Genomic DNA, 24586 nt, shown 5'->3' on the forward strand with positions numbered 1-24586 from the left:
GACCCTCCGCGCCCGCCCCCACGATGGTCACTGGGACCCTCCACGTCCCCCACCTCGGGCCGGCGCTTAGACCCTCCCTCTGCTTTGCTTCGGGCGGGCACTGAGACTCTCCGAGCAGCGACGTCCCCGCTCCCCTGCCAGCGGTCGCCTTCTCCTCATCCTCCACCCAGGGACCCCCATCCCCTTCCCTCCTAGCCCGCTGGGGGGTGGGGGTGGGGGTGGAGGGCCAGGTCCGGTCGCGGCCCCCTGGCGCCCCCTGCTCAACCGGCGGTCGCCCCTCCCGCCCCCAGGCCATCGTAACCCTGGGCGCCGCGGCGGGGGGCGTGCTGGGCGGCTGGCTCGTGGACCGCGCTGGCCGCAAGCTGAGCCTCCTGCTCTGCACCGTGCCCTTCGTGGCCGGCTTTGCCATCATCACCGCGGCCCAGGACGTGTGGATGCTGCTCGGTGGCCGCCTCCTTACCGGCCTGGCCTGCGGCATTGCCTCGCTAGTGGCCCCGGTGAGTGTCTCCCAGCCTTATGCCCTGAGACCGCGAAGAAGGAGCAGACCTGGGGCGTTGTTCTCCCTGGTTGCCCCCTCTTGGCTGGCTGGCCCCTCTTGGCAGGCTGGCCACTGCCCCTTATCTGTTTTATCGGAAATGTGAGGTCCTTTGTTCGGGCACAGCCAGTCAGTGGTAAAGCTGTTACTCAAACCCAGGATTGTGCCATTTAAGTGGGCCTCTCTTTTGCTCTCCAAATGAGATAGCATCTGTGGCTGGTCAACAGAAGCCTCACAGTATGGCCAAGATCTCCCCTTGTCATTCAGACCACTGACTACAGTTTAGCAGGAAAATCCTGTTCTGGTTTGTCCTCAGGAGCAAAGGCTGGGACTTGCGTGTCCCCTTCACTCCTCGCAAACCAGACCTCCAGCTGCTTCCCCCTCACCGTCTCCTGACCCAGCCCTGTCCAGGCTGACTTTGGGGCTGTACACACCTGGGTGAAATCCCGGCTCTGCCATTTGCGAGGGCAGAGCGTCTCTCCGCGCCTCAGTTTCCTCCCCTGTAAAATGGGAATAATGGCATTGCCTCGTGCGGTGGTTGTGAGGACTCAGTAAGACTGCTCATACTGCTCTGGCCTGGCTTGTGGAAGGACGGGGGCCTGGCAGCTGGCATGGCTGGGTGACCAGTGGACTGCTGCTGGTCATGTGCTTGTATGATCAACCAGCTACACCCAACATGGTCGAGATGGAAAGCCGTGGCTCAGGGCCCTCCCTGGTCACCCCTTGCACCTGCCATTCATTTCACCCGAATTTGCTGGGCAGCAGGCAGCAGCTGGGTTGGGTTTTATGTTTTTGGGTTTTTTACTGGGCAAAAACACACCTGTCTGAATCATGAGCATAAGGTGTGGAATAACCTAGAAGTATGCAAGGCCTTTCTGGCCCCCTGAGCCCAGAGGGAGCAGTGGCATCGCTGGTGGAGACTGAGGGGAGAGTTCCTGCTTTCACTCCTAGGGCCCCACACAAAGTGTGGTCCTCGGGCCAGCAGCCTGGGCGTCACCCAGAGCTAGTTAGAAAGGCAGCATCTTGGGCCCCACCCCAGACCTACTGCTTCCGAATCTGCGTTTTATCAAGGTTATGCATATAATTAAAGGAAACTTTGAAAATCTCTGTGCCCTCCTCATACACGCACACAGCAGCCACGTGTATACCCTTAATCCCCTTTAAACACCTGCTGCAGACCCCTTGGTGGGGGGTGGGGAGGTGTGGGGAGGGGTCTGCTGACCTGGGACCTGCAATTAGGGGCTCACTAGGCCTGCAGCAGCTCCAGTCGAGGCTCTCCTCAGCTCTGAATGGCTGAGGCTGTTCAGTTGTAAGAACTCTTGGACCCCAGGTAAAGTCTCATCTTAATTGCCGACAGGTCTATATCTCTGAAATTGCCTACCCCGCAGTGCGGGGGCTGCTTGGCTCCTGTGTGCAGCTGATGGTCGTGACAGGCATCCTCCTAGCCTACCTGGCAGGTAGAGTTTTCACCTTCTCTCTTTTGATCCCTGTTAATGGCCGAGTGGCCGTTTTATAGATAGAGAAACCGAAGTTTGGAGAGGTCAAGAGACTTGCCCAAGGTCAGGTACTGCCTCCCTGAGACCCTGCGATCTGTGGGTCTTGTGACTAAGTTCCAGGGAAACCTGGAGGAGGTGACGTCCTCATCTTCCTAGGGCAGCAGCCCATTCCAGGGATGTGGGGAGGGCTGACTGGTTAGGTCGGTACCTCACTGTGTAATGACAAACTGAGGATTCCAGGGGTGATGGGACACCCCAAAAATCTTGAGCCCAGGAGCTTGGAGGGCTCACGCCTGGCTCCCACAGAAATATCAGTACTGGATTCACAGCGTGAAGGAGGTGGGTCCCAGGGGACCCAAGGGTCAGAGCTGGGACCAGCATGAGGAAGCTTCCGGAGGCAGATGCCTTTTCACCAGAACCAGGGCAGAAAGAAGGCAGGCTTCAAATCAGACAGTCCCAGGTTGGAGGACGGCCTCTGGAACTCACTAGCTGTGTGGCCTTGGCCTAGTCACACCGCCCGGGGAGCCTCGCATTCCCTTTCATTGGAGATAACCCCACCGAGTCCAAAGCTATTGAGGGATTAAATTAAGTGGTACGTGAAAAGTGCCCACTTTCCACCCCCACTCTGATTCAGTCAGAGTCCTGCCAGCATCTGGCTGCCCTGGGGGCCAGCAGTGTGCCAGAGCCCCTGCCGTGCACAGACAGTGACGTTCGGGACAGACACGTGGGTGTCGATACACCCATAGAATTACCTCCAGTTCATCATAATCTGCACTTGCATTGATCAGTTTCTGTGAGTTGTGCTCGACTGGTGGTCAGTGAAAAGCTTCCCCCACTCTGTCCCCCTTCCTCTGGAGGAGGCAGCCTTACCTGCTTCTTGGTGGCCTGGCAGAGAGAGTCTGTGCATGTATGAGGTCTATGTGCATTTATTCTCCCACCCCTTCGTTTTAGACAAACAGTGCCATATCATTCCACGTCAATACATAGCGAGCGCCTTGTTCTTTGTTTAATGGTTATGTAAATATTCATGGAGCAAATGTCACAAGATGACATACCCACCATCGTTTCTACAACATTTATCAACAATGATAATGACAGTGTCTGTAACAAACACGAGGGTAGCTATGCAGAGGTGGTGAGGTCCCACCCTTTAAGCTGAGTCCCTGGGGTTGGTGAGGGGGCAGGCATTACCCAAGAAAAGTCCAGGCTGGCGCCCCCTGGCTCTGATGCCTGACAGCCCCCCATCCTCCCGCAGGCTGGGTCCTGGAGTGGCGCTGGCTGGCCGTGCTGGGCTGTGTGCCCCCCTCCTTCATGCTGCTGCTCATGTGCTGCATGCCCGAGACCCCACGCTTCTTGCTGACTCAGCACAAGCGCCAGGAAGCCATGGCCGCCCTGCAGTTCCTGTGGGGTTCCGAGCAGGGCTGGGAAGAGCCCCCTGTCAGGGCTGAGCACCAGGTGAGGGGCTAGAAGCCAGGGCTTGGGGGAGGGGACAGTGAGGTATTGCCCCTTTGCAGCCAGGGGAGGCCAGCACAGCTTGTTCCCAAGGCTGCAAGCGCACACACGCACGAGGTGGGTGTGCGGGCAGTGTTGGCCTGTGTGCGAGCGAGCACAGGCCTGCTCCAGCCCCCTGCTTGGCTGGTCCAGCCTTGGAGATCGCTGGGAATGCCTGAGCCTTGATCTCACCATCCCAGGAAGAGAAAGGCCGAGCGGCTCCGAGGGCAATGCAAGCGCAGACTTGGGGACTTAGCTTGTAAATGCGGAATTGTGGGGCAGGGGAGAAGGTTGAGTCCCTGTCACTTACGTGCTGTGTGACCTTCCCAGCTGTAACCCTTAGTTTCTTCATCTGTAGATTGGGAGTCATAGCACGTACATGATGGTGGTAAGAATTCAGTGGCCTGGGGAGGGCATTCAGCACAGGCCCAGGCCTGAGGCTGGTGGGATGCTGGAACCCGGGGCTCTTTGCCCTGTACCCTTTGTGGCTCCCCCAACAAATCAGGAAGGGGCATAGGGAGGTGAGGATCTTGTCACCTTACCACTGGGGAGGCTAAGGTGATGCGAAGATCTGTCTGTGGACCTGAGGCCCAGGTGGGGTCGAAACAAGAAACTGAGGCTCACTCCCTCCACCAGGCCTTAGAATGGTGGGCTCAAAGCCAGGGTGCCCCTCGGGAGAGGGTAGAGAGAAACACTGGTGCCTTGTCTCTGAGCAGGACTTCCACCTGGCCCAGCTGAGGCATCCTGGCATCTACAAGCCCTTCGCCATTGGCATTTTGCTGATGGCCTTCCAGCAGCTGTCAGGGATCAATGCTGTTATGTTCTATGCAGAGACCATCTTTGAGGAAGCCAAGTTCAAGGTAAAGAGGCTCCTGCCCGAACCTGCCTCATCTGGATGCCATGTGGTTGGGGCTTAGTCCTGGGGTCTTTGCCTGACCCACCTTGGCCCATCTCCCCAGGAGAGCAGCCTGGCCTCGGTCATCGTGGGCATCATCCAGGTGCTGTTCACGGCCGTGGCAGCCCTTGTCATGGACAGAGCTGGGCGGAGGCTGCTCCTGGCCTTGTCAGGTAAGGCCTGAGGGTGTCGACTCAGCCCTATGCAAGTGGGGTGGCCCGGGCCAGGCTTCCCACTACAGGCTAGAGGGTCTTTGCTGAGGCCACCACGTTGCTGGAGGAGGACAGCCGAGCATCCTGAGAACAAGGCTGAGATTTAACGGGAGCTCTCACTGAGCGTTGGCTGCAGACCAGGCCTGTGCTAACGGCGTCACCACATCATGCTTCAACCTTCAGGATGAACCTGTAAGAAGGCGCCATCAGGGCCCCAATCTATGACGACGAGACTGAGGGTCCAGGAGGTGAAATGACTCGGGAGCTTGTGGTCTTCTTGGGCAAATGACTTGACCTCTCTGAGCCTCGGTTTCCCCTCTGTGAAACTGTGATGATCAGGAGATGACCCACATGAGGCCCTCCGCACGTGCTGAGGCCCACAGAGCACTTGGTACCATCAGGGACCTGGGGGTTAAAATAGTGCTGCTGCCGCTGTCACTGTAGCTCCTGCTTCCTCGGGCCAGGGAAGGTCAGCTTCTGGGAGCTTCTTGGAGTTTGCTGAGATTTGAAGTCCAAGCTGGGGCTGGTGGGGCCAGGCTGGGGTGGGTGCTGCCCAGTTAGGGCTCCCAGATTCTGCTCTCTGCCCCTCTCAGAGGTGTCCAGGCCACGTTACTATGGCCACACTGCACTGGGATTCCAGCCCCACATGCCCCGTGCCTGGGCTGCAGGCCGCTTCCCCCAGCGCCCTGCCCACCACCACCCTCCGCTTGCAGGTGTGATCATGGTGTTCAGCACCAGTGCCTTTGGTGCCTACTTCAAGCTGACGCAGGGTCCCCCCAGCAACTCCTCACACATGGACCTCTTGGCGCCTGTCTCCTTGGAGCCCGCAGAGGCCAGTGTGGGGCTGGCCTGGCTGGCGGTGGGCAGTGTGTGCCTCTTCATCATCGGTGAGAGGGGGCTCTGGGGATGCCCTGTTGCCACTGGGTTCCTGCAGCTCCCAGCACGTCCAGCCTACTTGGCCTCACCTCCCCAACGATAGGTCCCCACATTTGTGTTTATAGCGCTGACTACATGCCAGGCACCAAGCTAAGCCCTTCTCTGCTCCTTTCACTTCATCCCCATAATACCCCTCCGGACAGGCCCCATCGTCATCCCATTCTGTAAAGAAAACCGTGGCACGTAAGAAGTGAAGGGACTGGCCCAAGACCTCACAACAGGAAGGCACAGGGCTGGTGGGACCAGACCCCTTCAGCCCAAAGCTGGGAAGCCCCACGAGGTTTCAGCCCAGGGGGTCTGCAGCCACCCCAGGGGTCCCTCTGTGGGCTCTGATGCCTGTCTTGCTCCCACAGGCTTCGCTGTGGGCTGGGGACCCATCCCCTGGCTCCTCATGTCTGAGATCTTCCCTCTGCATGTCAAGGGCTTGGCCACTGGCGTCTGCGTCCTTACCAACTGGCTCATGGCCTTTCTGGTGACAAAAGAGTTCAGCAGCCTCATGGTGAGTGCAGGCCCTGATGGCCTCCCCTCAATGGAGAAGCGCTTTTCAGAATTACTCTCATTGCAAAAGACATTGAGGTCAGCGCCCTTGCGTGCAGGCTGAGACCCCACCATCCTGGGACACCAGCTGTCTTGGTCAGGGGTGTGGGGGAGACAGACAGGCCAGGGCTGGCAAGGAACCCAGGCTGTGACCACTCAGGAGCCTTCAGACTGTCTTGTTAGAAGGACAGCAGGGCTGGCCTCCCCCACTGGACACTGGGGACACAGACAGGGAAGTAGGGCTCAGAAGCCATTTGTCCAGTCACTCATTCCCCCAGGTCTCCTGGTACATACCACGTCCGGGCCTCTTCAAGGTGCCAGAGGCAGCAATGAATGAGATGGACAGGGTCACCTTTATGACAAGGGCTGGGACAACAGTGGGCAGTGGTGGGAGAACGAGCCACCAAGAGGCTGGGCTGGGGTAAGGGGTGGCAGGTCATGAGAGATGAGGATGGCTGGAGCTGGCCTGGCATCTGTGCGGGGCCTGAGCCCCCCCAGGCAGGGCTGCCCCAGCAGGAAGCACTCCGGGAAGCCCAGGACAGAGGCCTAGGGGTGGAAACTACTTGCTGGGCGCTTGGAGGGGACCAGTAGCAAAGGAGCACAGAGGTGGCAAAGGAGCTGACAGTGACCCGGGGGTGCACAGTGTCTGAGAGGCCAGAAGAAGGGCTTCAAGGAGGGCGGGGAGGAGTCCCCAGGTCCCAGAGAAGCCGAGCTGAGAAGGGAGGGGCTTTGGTTCTGGCACATGGGAGGTCACTGGGCCTGGGCTGGGAGGGCGGACAGGCTCTGATCCAGGGGAGCTGCTCACTCTTCCCTCCATGCCAGTGGCCCTGTGTCCCCCCATGTGTCACAGTGCCCCATCTCAGCCTGCTGATAGCTCGCCCTTTCCAGGAAGAGAGCCTCCTCTGGCGGCAGGAACCTCAGAGGGCAAGACCAAAGCTGAGGGTAGAGGGCAGGTCTGTGGGCCTTGGAGTCAGACCCTGGAGTCTGGGGCCAGGAGCCTGGCTGTCACTTGATAGTGGGTCTCTGACCTGGGGGCAGGCACTTCATCACAGTGAGCCTCAGTTTCCCCAGCCACAGAACATCCACACGTGGACAGTGCTCAGCCCAGGCTTCTAGATGACTGGGCCAGACCCTCCTGTACTCCCAGAGCCTGGGCAGGGCAGGCTGGGCCTCGGCTCGCGATCGTGTGAGGGCTCCTGACCTCCTGCTGCCTCCACACATGGCCTTTCCTCTCTCTCTGCAGGAGGTGCTCAGGCCCTACGGTGCCTTCTGGCTCGCATCTGCCTTCTGCATCCTCAGTGTCCTTTTCACTTTGTTCTGTGTTCCTGAAACCAAAGGAAAGACTTTGGAACAAATCACAGCCCATTTTGAGGGGCGATGACAGCGCCTTCCCGTGAGGGGCTGCCCTTCCTAGCTAGGCCGGCTTTGAGCTTCAGAGGGGATGGAGCCCGCCTGTGACTCTGAGCTAGGCCTCATCCGGAGCCTGGAACCCCTGCCTGCCCCAGATTCCCAGGGAGCCAGGAGCCAGGACCACAGGCCTTCGGAGCCTTGTCCTCTGGGGTCTCTCCTTCCTGCCCAGCTCTCCGAAGCCCAGTGAACCATGGGTGTGAGGTTTCCATCCCCTGGATCCAGTGCCTGCTGCTGCTCTGCCCCCGCGGAGGAGGGGACATCTCAGAGGGCTTCACTGCCCTGTGGTCAGCCCGCCAGGAGCTGTCTCCGTCATGACGCCAAAGGGACAGCGGAAGGGACTCTTGGCTCCTCGTTTTCTGGAGGAGGTGCTTTTGGAGACTGAGTGATGCTGGCCATAGTTTCTCCTCTCATGTGGCTGCATTAATAGGAAGGTCTTTTGTTTGCCAAATAAAGCTTTGACTCAGAAAATCAGGCCACAGCCTCGTTGTGTGAGCTAGTCCGAGAAGGGCGTTTTCCTACTCCTCCCATAAACTAGGCCTCCCGTGAACGGGGCCCGGCCAAGAACATGGTAATTCTGCTATTTTACAGGCATAGATTCAGAGAAAGCAGAGACAACAGAGGGAGATGACAGAGATGAAAGAGAGGGGAGGGGAAAGAGTTTGATAAAGAGAGAAGAGAATGAGATAAGAGAGATGATAGAGATGAGAAAGATGAGAGAGATGGAGACAGAGATGGAGGTGATGGTGATGATGGAAGTGGAGATAAAGACGGAAGTTGTTATGGGCTGATTGTGTCCCCCTAAAATTCATATGTTGCAGTCCTGACCCCCAGTACCTTAGAATGTGACTGTATTTGGAGATAGGGCCTTTGAAGTGGTGATTAAGGTACAATGAGGTCATGAGGGAGGGCTCTAGTCCAATATGACAGGTGTCCTTATAAAAAGAGGAGATTAGGACACAGACACACACAGAAGGAAGACCTCGTGATGACCCAGGGAGAAGATGGCTGTTTACAAGCCGAGGAGAGAGGCCCTCAGAAGAAATCAACGCAGCCAACATCTTATTCTTGGACTTGTAGCCTCCAGAACTGTGAGGAAATAAATTTCTGTTGTTTAAGCTGCTCAGTCTGTGCTATTTGTTACAGCAGCCCTAGAAAACTGATACAGAACTGATGGTGGTAAGGGAGATGATGCAGATGGAGGGGATGACGGGGTTGGGAGGAGAGAGAGGAACTGGAGATGGACCTGTGCATAGGCAAACAGAGATTTCTTACGATAAAACTTTAGAGGTGTAACTGATGGTCCAAGGGGTTGTACATTATCAAAGCTATTGTTCCACTCAGTTAGACTACACCCCAGAAGGGTATACACTGGTGTGGCCAAGAGGGCTCTATTCCCCACCATCTCAGAATCCGTTCTCAGTGAGTCGGCACCAAAGACCAGGGGACAGGACCTTCAGACAGGTACAGACATACATTAGGTGTCTAATGGCTGGGACAGCCTGGGCACCTGTGCTGCATCCACATTCGACTCAAGGTGACAGGCCACAGGGGGCTTAAGACAAGTGGCTTGTCCTCCCTGAACCACAGTCTCTGCCCAGGCCGCCAACTCTCAGCCATCTTGCAGAAAACTGGTCTTTGTACTAGATACTTCTCGACATGGAGCTTCAGGCAGAGGCTGCTCCAGCTCCTGCTCGGCCATCCCTACCCTCTGCAAATGTAGGAGGGCAAAGGACCAGAGGGAAAGCAGGGGACTGGGTCAGCCCCCCAGGCTGCAAGGGAGATGGTGAAGCTCATGGTCAAGGAATGTCACTGGGGCTTCAGCCCTACCTTGGCCTCTTTTTTCTGTAATCCAGGGGCCAGGCGCCAGGCGCCAGCGCAGCATGGTAAGAGCCACTGGGCTTAGTTCAAATTCCGATTGTACTGCTCACTCACTGCCCGTGCGACCTGGACAAGTCACTTAACCTCTCTAACCTCAGTTTATTTATCTGTAAAATGGGCACAATGACGGTATCTCCTTCTTGGGGCTGTTGTGAGGATGAAAGCAGACAATTATGCAAAGCACGTAGAACCGAGGATGGCACAGAATAAGTGCTCAATTGATGTCCCCTTGTGCTGGTGGTGAGCCTGTGCAGGTGAGGATGGGAGGCTGTGGTGAAGGGTGGGAGCTGCACACAAAGCTGGTATGAGGCTCAAGGGGTGCCTCGTAAAGGGACATCTGAAAGCTTTACACATTTTTCTCTTTATTTTCTATTTCTTACCCTGCTTCCTCGGCCACTCCCACCCATACCACCTCTGATTGCTACCAGCACCCACCTATAGGTACCAACGACTGTGGACACACGCTCTTCAGAGGTCTCCTTAGACTCCTTTGAGGACTACCCACCATAGCAAAAGATGCCAAGGGACCACGAGCCAGCCCTAGCTGACAGTCCCGTATCCGCCCCAGGAACCCAGCCCAGCACCATCAGGCACAGGACCACGGAGAAGAGAGACAGGATGGAACATCCCCAGAGGACAGGTGCAGCAGAAGCTGTGCTTTTCCCATTCCAGGGCAGCAACCTGCACTGCCCACCGACACCCACCCCATCTCCCATCCCCGTCCCCTGAACAACTTCCAGGGGAATCCTCCCTTCCGCGAACCTGAGGCAAGGAGTGCCCTAACGCCGCCCAGTGGCCAGGGGCAAAATTGCATTAGCTGAAGCGTGAAGCACTCTGCTACCTCCCAGTGGCCATGGGTGGGACCGCAAGACTAAGGCAAGAAACCCTCTGCTACCACCCATTGGCCACTACAGAGTGCCGGACCTTGGGGCGGTGGGGAGAACAGCACCAGCCAGAAAGGGCCACGAGCCAAGGAATGCAGGCAGCCCCTGAAGGCTGGAAAAAGCAAGGAAACAGATTCTCCTCAAGAGCCTCCAGAAGGAACATAACCCTACCAACACTTTTATTCTAGTAAGGAGATCCATCTCAGACTGCCGACCTCCCAAATTGTAAGCCCCAAACTGCAGAAGTCCAAGGTGGAGGAGGGCGTATCTCAGAGATCTGTGGGTGTGGCTTGCCTAATGGAGGGAATCCCACTAAGATTCATAGAAGACCCACAAACTTAAGAGAATCATGTTTGAAAAAAATGCTACCGGCTGTGACTGCAAGGGACAGAAACAGCACAAAATGAAAAAAGGCCTTAGGAACCTCAGACTCATTTCTGCTTCCCAGGTAACACATTCCCATCTTCTCAACATCAAAATGCCCCTAAGACTGAATTGGTCATCAGAAAATTGATGAGTAGCGAAGAATTTTCAACAGGCTTGAGGGGCAATTTCATCAGTGCTCTGGGGAAGCCCATTGACAATAGTCAGGAATCTCCTCCCAAAAGAGTGCTGATCGAACACTACGGAAGTGTGCTTCTACCCCTGAAATCACTGCGTGGTCCCCAAACTTTCAGTAAAGCTCAAAAGGACCATGAAGATGGCTGGGGTTGAGCCCCGAGCTGAAACTTGCGGAAAGAAACGATCCCCGTGACCAGCGACCCGGTGCAAGGAACGTCAAACTGCTGAAGAGAAACTAGGCGCCCAGAGCCGGCATAGACCTGTCCCTGCGCTAAACCACCACTCCCAGGATCCTTCGCGGCCAAGCTGCGTCTTGCCTCAGCGGCCACAGCCATTGGATTCCGGTGGACCAGAAAGGCATGTACAAGAAAGCATGATGGGAAATAGGTTCTGGGAGCAAGAACAGGCAGAAGCCTCTCAGGATCGTACGGATCACAAACCTAGCACCGAGAAAGAAAAGTCTTTGGCCAGGAACAGATCCCGGAGGTTTCTGGGAAATGGAGTTCGGCGGGGACGAGGAGGCATGTGCGCATGACCGGAAGTGACGCTATTCAGCTGCGTCCCCTTTGGCGCGAGAGTAGGGCCTGGCGTTAGTTAGGCAGTTCCTGCGACCGCAGGATTTGAGCTCGCAGCGGTACGCGTTACCTCTCTCAGCTGGCGCGCAGCGGTTTCCTCGCGCGGAGTGCTGCTCGAGACCGAGTCGGCTGTTGCGCCACGAGCTCCTGAGCCAAGGCCTGGCTGTGGCTGGGGAGACAGTGAGAGACCCGGCTGGACAGGCCCGACTGGACCTCCCAGGAACCAGCACCGCGGGCTCAGACCCGGCCCCAGAGGGGAGAGGCCGGAGAGAAGAGTCCCGCCCGGGGGCGGTCAGAGCAGGCCTACGGAGTGGGGCTGCGGCTGCAGAGAAGCGACGCCGACGCTTAGCAAACCGCTGGGAGGCGGTGGCGCGAGGTGCGACCCAGATGCTGGAGGAAGGAGGTGAGAAGGAGTGATGGAGGGAGAGGTTTGCGGGAGATCCGGCTTCTTGTTCCAGCTTGCCCACTGAGACTGCTGTGCGACCCGGACCAGAGCTCTGCGGTTATCCTTTCCGCAAGTGGTTGGGGACGATCCTTTTTTGAATAAAGAATTGTGGGGTCAAAAAAGTTGACCTATCTAAAAAAGAAGAGCCTATCTCTGCTTCTGATCTTCCAGCCCTTCTTGAGGCAGCCAAGATGCTCAGAACAGGAACCTGTTGGCTCTGCCTGAGATTGTTTAACCTAGCTGGATAGGGGAGTCATGGAGGATACTGGGGATTTGCAATCAGAAAGCTAGGGTTCCCGTTTAAGCTGTGGAGTACGGTCAGGTTTTTAAAGCTGTATTTCCTAATAGAGGAAAGGATAAAATAACCTTAATTACCTCGTTTACCTCTTAGAACTGTAAGCATCAAGTAAAAGAACGTTTTTGAAAGCACCTTGAACCCGTTACAGAACAAATGTGTGTGTAATCTTATAATCTTAACCACCGAGGCCTGTGCCGTCCTCCCCTAGATCAAGGGGTCCATCTATTGGTCTATAACTCTTCAAGTGCAATTTCACATCCAGCATTTTATGTTCTCTTTCCGAGAGACCTAGGAACAAACAGAATGGTTATCATCCTCCCCATACTACCAGAGGAAAATAAGACACGGTGGAATTAGGTACAACGCAGTAACATGAGGTCTGTACTGAGACCAGTATCCAGACCTATTTATTTCTCTTTCTGAGCTATTTCTGAGAACTACACTACCTCTACTATTTTTTTTATTGTGATATAACTCACATGCTATAATATTCACTTTTAAAGTATACAATTCAGTGGCTTTTAGTATACTAACAAAGTTCTGCAACCATCAACAACTATTTAATCCATAACATTTTCATCACCCCGAAAAGAAACCCATACCAATTAACCATCACTCCCCATTCCCTTTCCCCCTTAGGCCTTGGGAACCACTCGTTTACTTTCTGTCCCTGTGGGTTTGCCTATTCTGGACATTTCTTAAAAATAGAATCATACAATATATGTGTCTGGCTTGTTTCACTTGGCATAATGTTTCAAGGTTCATCCGTATCGTAACATGAATAAACGTGCTTCACTTCTTTTTATGGCTGAATAATAGGCCGTTATGTGGATGGTCGACATTTTGTTTATCTGCAGCTGATGGACATTTGGGTGGTTTCCAGTTTTGGCTGTTGTGAATAATGCTGTGAACATGCGTGCACAAGTTTTTGTGTGGACGTGTTTTCATTTCTCTTGGGTATGTTCCTGAGAGGTATATATAATATATAAGAAGAGAGGAGATGCTCTGACATATGGTAACTCTGTTTAATATCTAAGTATGTCAAAGATATGGCAGTGAAGATATGGCGTTTCTTCAATGCCTAATGTTGTTGAGCATCTTTTCATGTACTTCTTGACTATTTATAGATCTTGCTTGAAGAAATAGCTATTCAAATCCTTTGCCCATTTTTAAATTGAGTTGTCTTATTGTTGAGTTATAAGAATTCTTTCTATATTCTGGATACTAGACCCTTAGGAGATCCATGATTTGCAGAGATTTTTCTCCCATTCTTTGGTTATCTTTTAACTTTCTTGATAGTGTCTTTGAAGCACAAAATTTTTAATTTTGGTAAAATCCAATTTATTTTTTCTTTTGTTGCTTGTGCTTTTGGTGTCTTTTCTAAGAAACCATTACCTAATCAGAGGTCATAAAGATTTATACTTATATTTTCTTCTAAGAGTTTTCACGTTTACATTTAGGTCTTTTATCTGTTTTGAGCTAATTTTTATATGTGGTGTGAGGTAGGAATTCCAACTTAATTCTTTGGCATGTGGATATCCAGTTGTCCCAACACTGCTTTTTGAAAAGACTATTCTTTCCCCATTTAATTTCTTGGCACTTTTCTGAAAATCATTTATCTATAAATGTATGGATTTATTTCTGGACTCTTAGTTCTTTTCCATTGGTCTATACGTCTGTCCTTATACCAGTACCACTCTGTTTTAATTAGTGTTGCTTTGTAGAAAGTTTTGATATGGTGAATGAGAGTCCTCCAACTTTTTTCTTCTTTTTCCAGATTGTTTGGCTATTCTGGGTCCCTTGCATTTCCATATGAATTTTAGGATCAGCTTATCAGTTTCTGTAAAAATGCCAGCTGAGATTTTGATAGGGATTGCATTGACTCTGTAGGTTGATTTGGTGAGTATTGCCATCCCATGATTATTGCCTTCCAATCCATGAACATGGGATATCTTTCCATTTATTTAGATCTTTTATAATTTCTTTCAACATTGTTTGGTAGTGTTCAATGTACATGTCTTGCACTTCCTTCTTTAAATTTTTTCCTAGGTATTGTATTCTTTAAGTGCTCTTGTAAATGGAATTTTTTAAATTTCACTTTTGGATTATTCATTGCTAGTAGATAGAAATATAGCTGGAGAAATGTCTTGCCCATTTATGATTATGTTTCCTTTTAATTTTATATCCATCTTGTATCCTGCAACCTTGCCGAACTAGTTTAGCTTTGATAGTTTTTTGTGGATTTCTTATGATTTTCTACATACAAAATCATGTCATCCACAAATAGAGATAGTTTTATTTCTTCCTTTCCAATCTGGATGCCTTTCATTTTTTTTTCCTTGCCTAATTGCCCTGGCTAGAACCTCCAGTATAATACTGAATAGAGGCGAGGGCAGCCATCCTTGTGTTGTTCCTGATCGTAGGGGGAAAGCATCCTCCTCTCACTATTAACTGTGATGTTAGCTTTGGGTTTTCCGTACATGCCTTTTATCAAGTTGAGGAAGTTCCCTTCTATTCCTAGCTTATTGCGTGTGTTTTATCCTGAAAAGGGGTCAGGTTTTGTAAAATGGCCTTTTCAATGTTTATTGAGATGATCGTGTGGGGTTTTTCCCTTTATATTAACATGGTGTTTTCTATAGATTAATTTTTGTATGTTGAACCAATCTTGTGTTCTTAGGATGAATCCTGCTTGTTCATTACCTCTTCTTTTAATTAAGCAAATGTCTTAATTTTTCAGAGCCACTTTCTCCAAAGAACTAAGTAATAGTGATATTTACGAACTGTATACTCACATGCTAGGCATCATGACAACTGCTTTATCTGCATTTTCCTTTAATCTTCACAGCAACTTTACAAGGGATTATTATCCCCATTTACTGATGAGAAAAATGAGACTTAGAGAGGTTACGTGATTTGCACGCTGCTGGTAAGTGGTGGATCTGGGATACTTGAGAGTCTGTTAGACTCTAATGCCTCCCCGTGTCTCAGTGAATTGATGGGGTTGCTGAGATAGGAAGGGAATGAGAAAACGTACATCCCACTGCAGGTCTGCAAATTCTGCCTGAGTGCCCTGGAGCCTGTGATGTCCTTTCAACCCCCTCTTCAGAGTGAGAATGTGAGATTTTCTAGCTTGGTGAGCTGTAAACTTTGGTGCCTCATTGGTTTCTTTGTCTTCCGCCAGAGCCACCTTCTCTGGACCCTGCCCTTCCCCAAGAGGAAAGCACAGGAGAGGAAGGAATGGTGGCTGGCCTCCTCACAGCTGGCCCCCACGTAAGTTGGAAATTTACTGTGAGAGGCAGCCTCTCTTTTTCTTTTTAATATTAAGGATTTAAAAAATATTTTTTAATTACAAAAGAAATTCATGTTCATTGTAGAAAACCTGTAAAATATAGAAAACACACACAATATTACCCTTCATCCCACAAAGAGATAATTAACATTTTTGTTTGTGTCCTTTCAGTCATATTCTTCCTTTTTTGTTTTCCCAAAATGGGTTTGTTCTGCTTTGTAACCTTCTTTTATTTCCACTTAGCAGAATTTGATGACTGTTTCCCCCGTTTCATTAAGAGTACTCCGCAGAATCTTTTCTGATGTATTTCACTGCGTAGGTCTTCTGTGAGGGTAGGAGCTGCCTTCCCCCCTCTCTTCTTGACTAAACTAGGTATCGTTCCGTTTATTTTCATTTTTAGAAAATCTGCTCTTGGGTTTCCTCATCAGTTCTATTCTTGATTAACAAATTTTTCTTTATTAGTTTTTTGCTTCTGCTCTCCACAGATTTGTTTCAAAATTCATTTTTTTTTTAACCTCTTGAGTTAAATCCCTAATTGATTTTCTTCCTTTCTTGTTTGTATTGAAAGTTTTTGCCTGTGGTTTTATTTTTTTTAGATATTCCAAAATGTCACTTTGGTTTCTTTTCCCATTGGGCTGGTCTGTGCTCATGGGGACAGAGTCTTTGTCTCTTGTCAGCATGAAACACCAGTATAATGTGATTGCAGGGCATAGCGTTTGGCGGCTCTATTAGCTCAACCTTATTCATTAAATGGCTCAGTTCTTCCATACCTTTATTTTTTGTTTGCTATTAACACCCAACAACTAAGTTGTTTTAACATCTCTCTTAGCTGTAATATTTTAAATTTCTCCTTGAACTTCCTACAGTTTTTCCTTTATGAATTGTATATTTGTTATTTGGTTCATAATACTTACATCTTTATAGTGAATTTTACTCTTCGTTGTTATAAAATGACCCAAATGTTTTAAATATTTCATAGTTTTAAAAAATGACCCTCTTTGTCCCATTTAATGCATTTCTCAGTGTTAAGGATGAATTGAAAGAACAAGTAAAATTAGAGGTCAGGAAACTAGTTATAATTTGAGAAGTGATGCTGGCTTAAAACAAGACAGCACTGGGGCATGTAGAGAGATGAGTGAATTCTAGAGATACTGAGGAGGAAGAACGAATAGGCAATTGATTTGTGGGGAGCTGCAGGAAAGGGGATAATAACACTCAGGTTTCTGATATGCCAGCGAGGTGAATGAGGTACCATTCCCTGAGCTTAAAATAGGCATGGAGACTTTCTCGCCTTCATGACTTTGCTCATGGTGTCTCCCCAGCCTTCATATTCTCTTTCTCCATCTGAGGAACTTTCCTCAAGGCTGGCTCAGTGATTGCCTTCTCCCTGTGGTCTTCCCTCATTGTCCTGCCCCTGCTCTCCACCCGGGATTCTTCTGTTATCCCAACAACTGGTCTGTCCATCTGTTTGACACATACTACAGGTGGTTGTGTACCTGCCTGGCTCTCCTCCTGTACTGTGTGACGTCGGAGTTCACAGGAGTATTTATTAAATGTTCTGGAAACATTCAGCTTTCACATTTCTTTGCTAATTTGCACCTGATTCCTCATTGCATAAACTCATACATTCTAATTTTGTCTTTTCTGTATTGGCTCTTTTAATCCCCAAGCACCTGTTAGTTTCTGTCCAATGACTGCTCATATATATACACATTTTCTATCCATTTATATACAGTCTACCAGAAGTTTAAACATGTGAAGACAAGACAGACTGTATTTTATTTTGTGTGTCAGTGTCCAGTATAGTGTTAAGCACATAGGAAGTGATCAATAAAAGCTTTTCTGAAACTACCCAGAGCCCTGACCCCTTTCAAAGACCCTTTCCAGGCCATCTCACCCAGGGACATATCCCCTCCCCCATATCCTAAGGCCACTGGACTAGAAGGAATGTGCTTCTGTTTCAGGGATCCATGCCCTTCGGCAGTGTGACTGAAGCTTGTACCCAGGAGGGGTGGAGGCACTCGGTCCCTGCTCCGCGGGACAGGTTCAAGGAAGGGATACCAGAAAAGTCCAGAAACCTGGTCCTACTGGGTAAGGAAACCATTTAAAATTCCAAGTCTGCTCAATTCTGAAAAGTTGTGGCACTCTCCAGTGCTGAGTGATGGGGAACTGCTCTGATGCACCCTGGGGATCGTGTGTATTCCTCCTCCTTCCCTAGTGAAAGGTCTCTGGGTTCCCAGGAGGGGGAGGTGACCTTCAGGCCAGTTCTTCCATATTCAGTGAGTTCCTGTCTTCCTATAGCTTGCTTTATGGGCTTAGCTTAACTCCCTGGCTTGACCCCTCCTTGAGGGTGTTTCTTTAGCTCCTTCCAGAAGTGCTTTACCAAGACGTTGACATCATATCTGTCTTATTTACTGCTGTATCTCCTGGTGCCCGGCACTAAGTAAGTGCTCAATAAAGAGTTGTTGAATGGATGACCTAATTGACCTTTTTCTGCTCCCTTGAGTTCTTGGTGGCCATTTGTACTTAGTACAGATCTCTAAAGCCCATTTTTTCCCCTTGACTAGGACTTCCAGTATCCCAGGCTGGCATGAACTCTCAGTTGGAGCAAAGGGAAGGCTCGTGGGTGCTGGAGGGAGAAGGCCTAAGGAGTCCCTGTCCAGGTGAGTGGGCAGGCATGAAGCCCATGGAGTCTCGGGAGCAAAGGCCCCTTTGAAGCATACATTGGTGCATTTGATTCGTTTATCAGCGCTGGGAAGGAGATATTGTTATTCCCATCCTACAGCTGAGGAAATTTAAGCTGAAAGAGGCTGACTCGCTGGTTCAGACCCTCACAGCTAGAAAGCGGTGAGGCTGGGGTTTGAGGCAAGGTCTGTTGGACTCCAAAGCCTGCTATTCCACGCCGCCTCCTCATCAAGTCTCCCCGGGCTGGGAGACGTTTGGGGCACAGGTGGTATTGCTAGCCCTGGGGGAATGCATCATCTGCGCTGGCCTAGCAGCTTGGCCTTCGCCTGACTGAGGATCTCAGGTGCCCACCTTTACCCATACCTCCAGCTGTCACACCTGCGGCTGCTCCCCTCTCTGGCCCTTAATTGGATTCTAGCGCCCCCTTCCCTTCTCTCCCTCTACTTGGCTATGCCAGAATTTTCTAAAGATACTAAAAAACTCAGGAAAAATAAAAGCAAGGGAAACCATAATTTCCGTGTTTCTCTCTTGCTATTCATCTATGGTTGCGCACCCCACCTTGATCTTCATATTTCAGCCCCTGCTGTTGTGGGACCTCTGGCTGGGCCTCAGTAGCTTTTCCCTGTGATTCCAGCCACTTTTGATATTTTGAAACTGAAAGCCTCAGAGGTACCAAGGAACTTAACCACTTTCAAGTGACAAAGTTTTAAATTTTTCTCAAAATGCAGCCTAATGCTTCATATCTGTGCTTAGTGATTATTGTTGCTGTAGGGCAATGAAAACAAAGCCCTGGCTTATTTTCTACATGGTTCGTCTGAACTCTCTTCTCCTTCCCATCTTGTCATCCTCTTTCTGAGCGGCCTGTCCCCCATCACCTCAGCCCTCTTTGTTACTACAGACACCCCCATCCTTGCTGAAACACCTCCTGCAGGGAGCCTCGCTAGTCCTGCCACTTCCTTCTCCCTCCCAAGAGCCCCGCCTTCCCAGCACTGTGTTTGTTGTGCAGGGCCTTTTAACCTGACCACAGACCCTGTATGGAGCTTCAGAAATTGAATGCGGTGTTTTGTGGCTACGGCAATAACTGCATTTTTCTGCAAAAAGGGTTCATCACAGTCTCAGAGGGGTTTAAGATCCTAAAAGGTTACTCAGAAAGGTTCCAATGACCATGTTATTAGAAACAGAAGTTGGGAGACAGTGCTACCACCAAGGGTCTGTGCTCCGAGGTCGTAGTGTCGAGTATAGTATGGAAGCAACTTTGCATACAGACCCATGAAAGACAGGCATTCAGGTCCTTACCTGCTATGTGGTAACTACATGGATTCAAAGTAAACCACTAAACGAGGTGGTTATTTGTTTCTATGTCTGAAAAATGTGGATAACAAAACCTTTCTTACTTATTTTATACACTAATACATGAGAAAAAAAGTTTTCAGTGATGGTGTGCTGTATTAGCTCTATGATAGGGAAGTGGTTAGAGGAAAGTGTTAAATCTGGCTATGACAGTGACTACAACACTGCTTCTGTGGGGTTACACCTCTGCTCTGAGACCATAGAGCATCCTGGGCATCGCTGCGCCTCCTGGGCCTCTCTTCTCCCATCCCACCCTTCCCACTCTGATGGACCCAGGTCTTTAAAGTAGCTCTGTCTCACTGCTGGCTTTGGGAACTTCTGTCGCAGATGCTGTTTCCCTAGACCCAGCTGATCGGTCTGCCTCATTCTCACTCATTTTGCTATTCCTTCAGTCAACAAATGTGAATTAAGCATTTGGTACATGCCTGGTATTGTTTTAGCTACCGGAGGTACAACGGAGAACAAGACATAGTCCCTGCTTATATCCTAGTGAGGAACATAAATAAAATGAGGAAACAAAATAACTGATATCCTACTGGATAGTGGTGAACACTGTGAGGAAAACAAAGTCGCATGGGGGTAGTGACTGTGGGTACAAAGATGAGAATGGGAATACGGATGGGGTGGGGGCTCTTTTAGATCAGATGAATAGGAAAGACCACTTTGAGGAGGTGACATTGGAGCTGAGATCTGAAGGAAGAGAATGAGCCAGCCATGTGAGTACCTGGGAGAGGAACATTCTGGGCCACAACATGTACCAAAGCTCTGAGTTGGGAATGAGCCTGGCTTGTGTTAGGATCAGAAAGCCCTAGGACTCAGTAAACAGCAGGGAGAGTGGAAAGCAGGGGGTGGATCACGGTGGGGTTTGGAGGCCACGGCAAGGCATTCACATTTTATTCAGATAGGAAGTTGGGAAGCCACTGAGGGTTTTGAGCAGGGAAGGGACAGTGCAGTCATGCACTGCATAGTGGTATTTCGGTCAACAACAAACTGCATTTATGCCCCTGGTCTCATAAGGTTAGTACTGTATAGACTAGGTGTACCATCTGGGTTTGTGTAAGTACACTTGATGATGTTTGCACAATAACGAAATCGCCTAATGATGCATCTCTCAGAACGGATCCCCACTGTTGAGCGATGCATGGCTGTATTTGTGTTTAAAAAGATAACTCCGTGGATGTGGAGAATCGACTTTCAGGGTTCAAGAGTAGAAGGAGGAAGATGAGTTAGGAGTCTGTTGCAGACATTCCAGAGAGACATGAGCGTGGCTCATCAGCAGGAGTTGGGGCCTAATCTGGTGTGAAAGCCAACAGGACTTGCTAGTGAACTGGATGTGAGGGATAGAGGCTTGAAGGATGACCCTGGCCTGAGCAGTTGGGTGAAAGGGAAGACTGGCAAAGACACTGGCTCAAAAGGGAAAATCAGCAGTTCTGTTTTGGGTATATTTGGCTTGGGATGTCATGGGACAGTTTTATACAGGAGCCAGCACCCAAGGGAGAGGTGGCTGAGGTGTGACAATTCATGAGCATCACATGGTCTCCTGAATTGCTTCTTTTTCCCACTGCTTTTCTTGTCACTATTCTTCTTCTTTGCATCTTTTACTCAGATAGATGGTCTGTTTCTGAGAGCTGTCAAAGCCATATATGATCAAATACCCAGTTCCATAGAGACGCTCTCGACCCAAAACAGGACATCTGTGCTCTTGGTAGACGAGGCATTACGTACGCACGTGCACCTCAGAGGGAGATCTGCTTCACGGGAAACCATTCGGATGGTTCACGAGGAGAGGTCCACGTGATGACAAGCCCTCGAATAACATTGAGCTACTCCTTGCGTCTTGTTCTGGGGCCTTCGTGTGTTTTGACTCATTAAACCCTCAGTAATCTTGCAAGAGAGCTGCATTCTCAGAGAATAAATCCAAGACATAGAAAAATTAAGTGCCCAAAGTCACACAGCTAGTAGGAAATAGAGCCAAGAATTGAACCCAGGCAGCCTGGATCAAGACTGTATATAGAAATTTGAATAAAGGGAGCTAGAACGCCCCCTGCTCGTCTCTCCTCTGAGAAATGAGGTAGAGACGGAAGGCTCTTCAGGAACATTGACCCAGTGACAAGAAGCTCTTCCACAGCCCTCCCTAAACCTCCACCCACGCCCCCCAAGCCCGTGTGGGAGATGGGGGAGGGGTCTGAGAGCCACGCTTCCCTGAGCTTCGCACTGTCCACATGGAGTACGGTCTTCACATTTTCAGCTCTCCTCTCAGAATGAATGAGGTCCCACAGAGGGGTAAGAATCATTAACTCTTCTTTTAGAAAATATCTATTTTATTATAAAATAACTTTTTTTCTAGTAACAATAATACACGTTCACTTAAAATTTGGAAAAGAATGAAAAAGAGAACCAAGATCCCCTATCATCCCACCACACAGAGGAAAATTTCAGTCTTCTCCATATCATAAAATGCAGTCATTTATTTTTCCAAAATGAGATAACAGCATGTAATTTTATATATACCTTTTTCTCTTAACAGTATGTTTCTATAACTTTTATTATAAATAATACTGTCATTGGAGAACATTAGAAAATACAGATAAGCATTGAGGAAAATAAAAATCACCTCTGACCCCACAACCCAAAGACAACACAACTAACATTCACGTTGTGTATCTTTCTGTAAAAGGAATTAGAGTGTACGGATTTCAGCCATGACTTAGAATTGCTAAATAGTGCCCCTCGATTGGCTACACTGTGGTCCTCTCATTATTAAACAGGTAGGTGTTTGCTTTTGTCTGACAAGTGGCGCTGTGATGAGTGCCTCTGTGGACACAGCTCCGTGTGATTTCTCACCGGTCCTTTAGGATGAGTTCTTACGAGTGGACTTCTGGTGTCAACATTTTAAAGGCTTGACACATGCGACTAGATTGCTCTCCAGAAAGGTTGTCCCAATCTATGCAGCTGCACTGGTGTCTAAGCTCTCCCACGATGCTGCACCCTTACCAATGCTCTAGCATTAACCATCTTTGGAAATCTCACTGATGGGACAGGTGAAAGCATTCGTCCTGCTGGCACTGGTCATCAGCTTTTTCAAGGGAATTATGTAAACCTGGCAGGCAGATTACCCAAAACCACACTGAGAATTGTGAGACTAAGACAACAGCTTGAGACTGACTGCCCAATACTTAGCAAAAACAGAAGAGAGGAGCATCAGAAATAAGGAGACAAGTATTGCATCTGAGGCAGCAGATGAGGCTAAGCTTCATCCCTTTGCAGGTTAGGAGAGGGAATAAAGGCTGCTAAAGTCTCTGAGGAGCCACCTGGGTCATGATTTGGGGTTTAGAACAGAAATGTCCTGGGGGACAGGAAGGAGGCATCAAACCCATCTGCCTAAGAGCCAGACTCCTTCAGCCTTCCGTATTTTGGGAGTATCTCTTCTTCCACCAAAGTTAAAAAAAAATGCTTTTCTACATTTTTTTCAGACCAGAAGATTGTATCTGAATCACCACCCAAGCAAGACATTTCTGGAGAATCATTCCGAGACTCAAGTGTAGAGATGCCCCCTGGGGAGTTAGGTCACAGGAACAGTGCGCTGGGGAAGAGCTTCAATCTGAGACCAGTCCTCTCTCCACAACAGAGAGTTGCCACAGAAGTGAGACCCCAGAAATGGGAAACACATAGACAGAGCTTCAGGAAGGAGGCAGACGTGATGAAACCTCACAGAGCAAAACCATATGCGTGTAATGAATGTGGCAAAGCCTTCAGTTACTGTTCTTCCCTTTCTCAGCATCAGAAGAGCCACACTGGGGAGAAGCCATACGAGTGCAACGAATGTGGGAAGGCCTTCAGCCAGAGCTCGTCTCTCATTCAGCACCAGAGGATTCACACTGGAGAGAAGCCTTACAGATGCGGCGAGTGCGGGAGAGCCTTCAGCCAGAATGCAAACCTCACCAAACACCAGCGGACGCACACTGGAGAAAAGCCCTACAAGTGCGGTGAGTGTGAGAAAGCCTTCGGTGACTGCTCTGCCCTCGTCCAGCATCAGAGAATTCACACCGGAGAGAAGCCCTATGAATGCAGCGACTGTGGGAAGGCCTTCCGACACAGTGCGAATCTCACAAACCACCAGAGGACTCACACGGGGGAGAAGCCCTACAAGTGCAGCGAGTGTGGGAAGGCCTTCAGTTACTGTGCAGCGTTCATTCAGCATCAGAGAATCCACACAGGCGAGAAACCCTACAAGTGTAGCATGTGCGGGAAGGCCTTCAGCCAGAGCGCAAACCTCACCAACCATCAGAGGACTCACACTGGAGAGAGACCCTACAAGTGCGGCGAGTGTGGGAAGGCCTTCAGCCAAAGTACGAATCTTATAATCCACCAAAAGACCCACACTGGGGAGAAGCCGTATCAGTGTAACGAATGTGGGAAGTACTTCAGTGAGAGCTCAGCCCTCATTCGACATCACATCATTCACACAGGAGAAAAACCCTACGAGTGCAATGAGTGTGGAAAGGCGTTTAACCAGAGTTCATCCCTCAGTCAGCATCAGAGAACTCACACTGGTGTGAAGCCCTATGGATGTAGCGAGTGTGGGAAGGCCTTCAGGTGTAGCTCGGCCTTCATTAGGCATCAGCAACTCCATGCTGGAGAGTAACTGGGAACATGACCAAAGTGGACAGGTAAATGCAGGGAGTTTGAAAGCAGCTGGAGACATCTGACTTTGACATGCAAAAGCACCTCTAATAAATCCTTGTTTACATACATGTTGGATGTGGGAGGTCGGGGATGCTCTTCCTTCTCCTTAACATCTTCAGAAAGCAGAAACCACCCAGCTCAGATCACCCTTAGTCACCTTTATTCAGTGGGCCCCAGTGCTCCTTGTGTAGCAAGCAGTCCAGAAACCTTGGTTTATTTATAGAGAATAAGTCAGTGATCAAGTCACATGGGTCATGGACTTGGTTCCTACTTGGAGGCCAGGTAAGTTTGGCAACATTTGTAACCTCCCCTTCATCAAGGGCTGCTGCAGAACCAGGAACGCTGTAAATGAGCATTTCTGCACAATGGGGCCTAAGGTATCTAATTTGGGGGCAAGTCCAAGTGAGGAAAGGGGTTCTAGGG

At 50.0% G+C, this 24586-nt stretch overlaps 2 protein-coding genes across 7 annotated transcripts in view; both read left to right on the forward strand.

Moving 5' to 3' along the window:
* The window catches only part of SLC2A8 (solute carrier family 2 member 8), an 8511-nt gene extending 531 nt beyond the window's left edge, over nt 1–7980 (forward strand). The window contains exons 3-10 of the mRNA XM_046678014.1: nt 291–497; nt 1893–1992; nt 3287–3486; nt 4239–4382; nt 4482–4590; nt 5343–5516; nt 5919–6064; nt 7346–7980. Coding sequence (XP_046533970.1) covers nt 291–497; nt 1893–1992; nt 3287–3486; nt 4239–4382; nt 4482–4590; nt 5343–5516; nt 5919–6064; nt 7346–7483 — 1218 coding nt within the window. The 3' untranslated portion in view covers nt 7484–7980. The remainder of the gene's footprint in view (nt 1–290; nt 498–1892; nt 1993–3286; nt 3487–4238; nt 4383–4481; nt 4591–5342; nt 5517–5918; nt 6065–7345) is intronic.
* A 3414-nt stretch (nt 7981–11394) lies between these two features.
* On the forward strand, nt 11395–24192 carry ZNF79 (zinc finger protein 79). Of its 6 annotated transcripts, XM_046656490.1 has the most exons (6): nt 11396–11813; nt 14999–15079; nt 15335–15423; nt 17407–17533; nt 18010–18105; nt 22951–24192. In XM_046656490.1, the coding sequence occupies exons 3-6, from the start codon at nt 15391–15393 to the stop codon at nt 24120–24122; spliced, it is 1428 nt and encodes a 475-aa protein (XP_046512446.1). In that variant the 5' UTR covers nt 11396–11813; nt 14999–15079; nt 15335–15390; the 3' UTR covers nt 24123–24192. The 6 variants fall into 6 exon arrangements, with proteins under 6 accessions (XP_046512418.1, XP_046512446.1, XP_046512426.1 ...); XM_046656462.1 differs by lacking the exon at nt 14999–15079 and having other exon boundaries at nt 11395–11813; XM_046656470.1 differs by having other exon boundaries at nt 14999–15423.
* Nucleotides 24193–24586: the final 394 nt, after the last annotated feature.

Source organism: Equus quagga, chromosome 1 (genome assembly GCF_021613505.1).
Source record: "Equus quagga isolate Etosha38 chromosome 1, UCLA_HA_Equagga_1.0, whole genome shotgun sequence".
NCBI classification, from domain to species: domain Eukaryota; kingdom Metazoa; phylum Chordata; class Mammalia; order Perissodactyla; family Equidae; genus Equus; species Equus quagga.